The sequence below is a fragment of the Coturnix japonica genome, unplaced genomic scaffold, assembly GCF_001577835.2.
Source record: "Coturnix japonica isolate 7356 unplaced genomic scaffold, Coturnix japonica 2.1 chrUnrandom460, whole genome shotgun sequence".
NCBI lineage: Eukaryota > Metazoa > Chordata > Aves > Galliformes > Phasianidae > Coturnix > Coturnix japonica.
Window position 1 is genome coordinate 18082 of NW_015439873.1, and position 1736 is coordinate 19817.

Sequence of the window (1736 nt, forward strand, 5' to 3'; positions counted from 1 at the left end):
AAAGGAAGGGCTAAAAGAAAGGGGTGGGGCTAAAAAGGAGTGGGCGGGGGGCTTAAAAATGGGTGGGGGTAAAAGAAGTGGGAGGGGTTAAAAGAAAGGGGCGGGGCTTATGAGAAGGGGCGGGGCTTGTGTGAAAGGAAGCACGGCTAAAAGGGGAGGGGCTTAAGGAAAGGGGCGTGGCTAAAAAAGTGGGAGGGGTTAAAAGAAAGAGGGCGGGGCTTGTATGAAAGGGGGCGGGGGCTTGTTAAGAAATGGGCGAGGCTTAAAGAAAGGGGGAGGGGCTTGTGTGAAAGGGGGCGGGGCTTGTTGGAGAAATGGGCAGGGCTTAAAGAAAGGGGAGGGGCTTGTGAAAGGGGGTGGGGCTTAACGAAGGGGGCGGGGCTAAAAGGGAGGGGCGGGGCTTGTTGGGAAATGGGCGGGGCTAAAAGAAAGGGGAGGTGCTTGTTAGAAAGGGGTGGGGCTTAAGGGAAATGGGGCGTGGCTTGTGGGGGAAAGGGGCGGGACTCAAAGGGGTTGTGTGAAAGTGGGCGGGGCTAAAAAGGGTGGAGCTAAAAGAAAGGGGAGGGGCTTGTGGGAAAGGGGGAGGGGCTAAAAGGGAGGGGAGGGAGTGGTATAGGAATAGGGTGTTGTGTATGTAAATGAGGGTGAGATATTCAAATGAGGCTGTGCATGGAAATAAAGGGGAGGGGTTTAAGGGAGAGGAAGGGGTGTAGGAAGAGAGTTGTGTGTATGCAAATGAGTGTGTGGCATGCAAATGAGGGTGGGGTATGTAAATAAGGGTTGGGTATGTAAATGAGGGTGTGGCATGCAAATGATGGCGCTGTGGGCGGTGCATATTAAAGGGGTGGGGCATATAGAAGTCAGGTTGAGTAAAGGCGGTGTGGCTTATTGTAATGAGTATGTTAATGAGGGATGGGGTTGGGCGGTGCTATGCTAATGATGTGGGCGTGGTCACACTCCAGATGGGCGTGGCCTATAGGGGGCGGGGCTTATGGGAGTGCTCGAGGTATAGGATTAAAGGGGGGAGGGGGTGTGTGTGATTAGAATTAATGAAGGGGGTGGAGCTTATATTAAAATAAGGGGGGCGGAGCCATACCAAAGCCCCGCCCACCCCTATAGGTTTATGGGCCCGGCCCGGTGGTCCCAGCCCCCCCCCCGGGATCCCCCCCCCACGATTACCTGCCCATTGCCGTGCTCACAACCCTCTGCTGCTTCTGGCCCACCGGCGTCGTCGCCATCGTCAAGGCCGTGCAGGTTGGGGGGGGGGGGCACGATTTTGGGGTCATTTCATGGGATTTTGGGGTCTTTGGTTGGGTTTTTGCGTCATTTGGTGGGATTTTGGGGTCATTTGGTGGGATTTTGGGGTCTTTCGTTGGGATTGGGGGTCATTTCATTGGTGTTTTTGGGGTCCTTCATTGGGTTTTGGTGCCCTTTGGTTTTTGGGGTCATTTGTTGGGATTTTGGGGTCATTTGTGGGGATTTTGGGGCCTTTTGTTGGGTTTTGGGGTCTTTTCTTTGGATTTTGCGTCATTTGTTGGGATTTTGGGGTCTTTGGTTTGGTGTTTGCGTCATTTGGTGGGATTTTGGGGTCATTTCTTGCATTTTGGGGTCATTCATTTGGGTTTTGGGGTTATTTAATGGGTTTTGGTGTCATTCATTGGGTTTTTTGGTCCTTCATTGGGTTTTAGGGTCATTCGTTGGGTTTTGGGGTCGTTCATTGGGTTTTGGGGTCATTT

The 1736-nt window shown here is 52.9% G+C and overlaps 1 protein-coding gene across 1 annotated transcript in view; it reads left to right on the forward strand.

The window, feature by feature from the left end:
• The first annotated feature begins 814 nt into the window (after positions 1–814).
• Positions 815–1736, forward strand: part of LOC107307003 (proline-rich transmembrane protein 1-like) — a 12889-nt gene continuing 11967 nt past the window's right edge. Inside the window, exons 1-2 of the mRNA XM_015850440.1 lie at positions 815–844; positions 1120–1254. Coding sequence (XP_015705926.1) covers positions 815–844; positions 1120–1254 — 165 coding nt within the window. The remainder of the gene's footprint in view (positions 845–1119; positions 1255–1736) is intronic.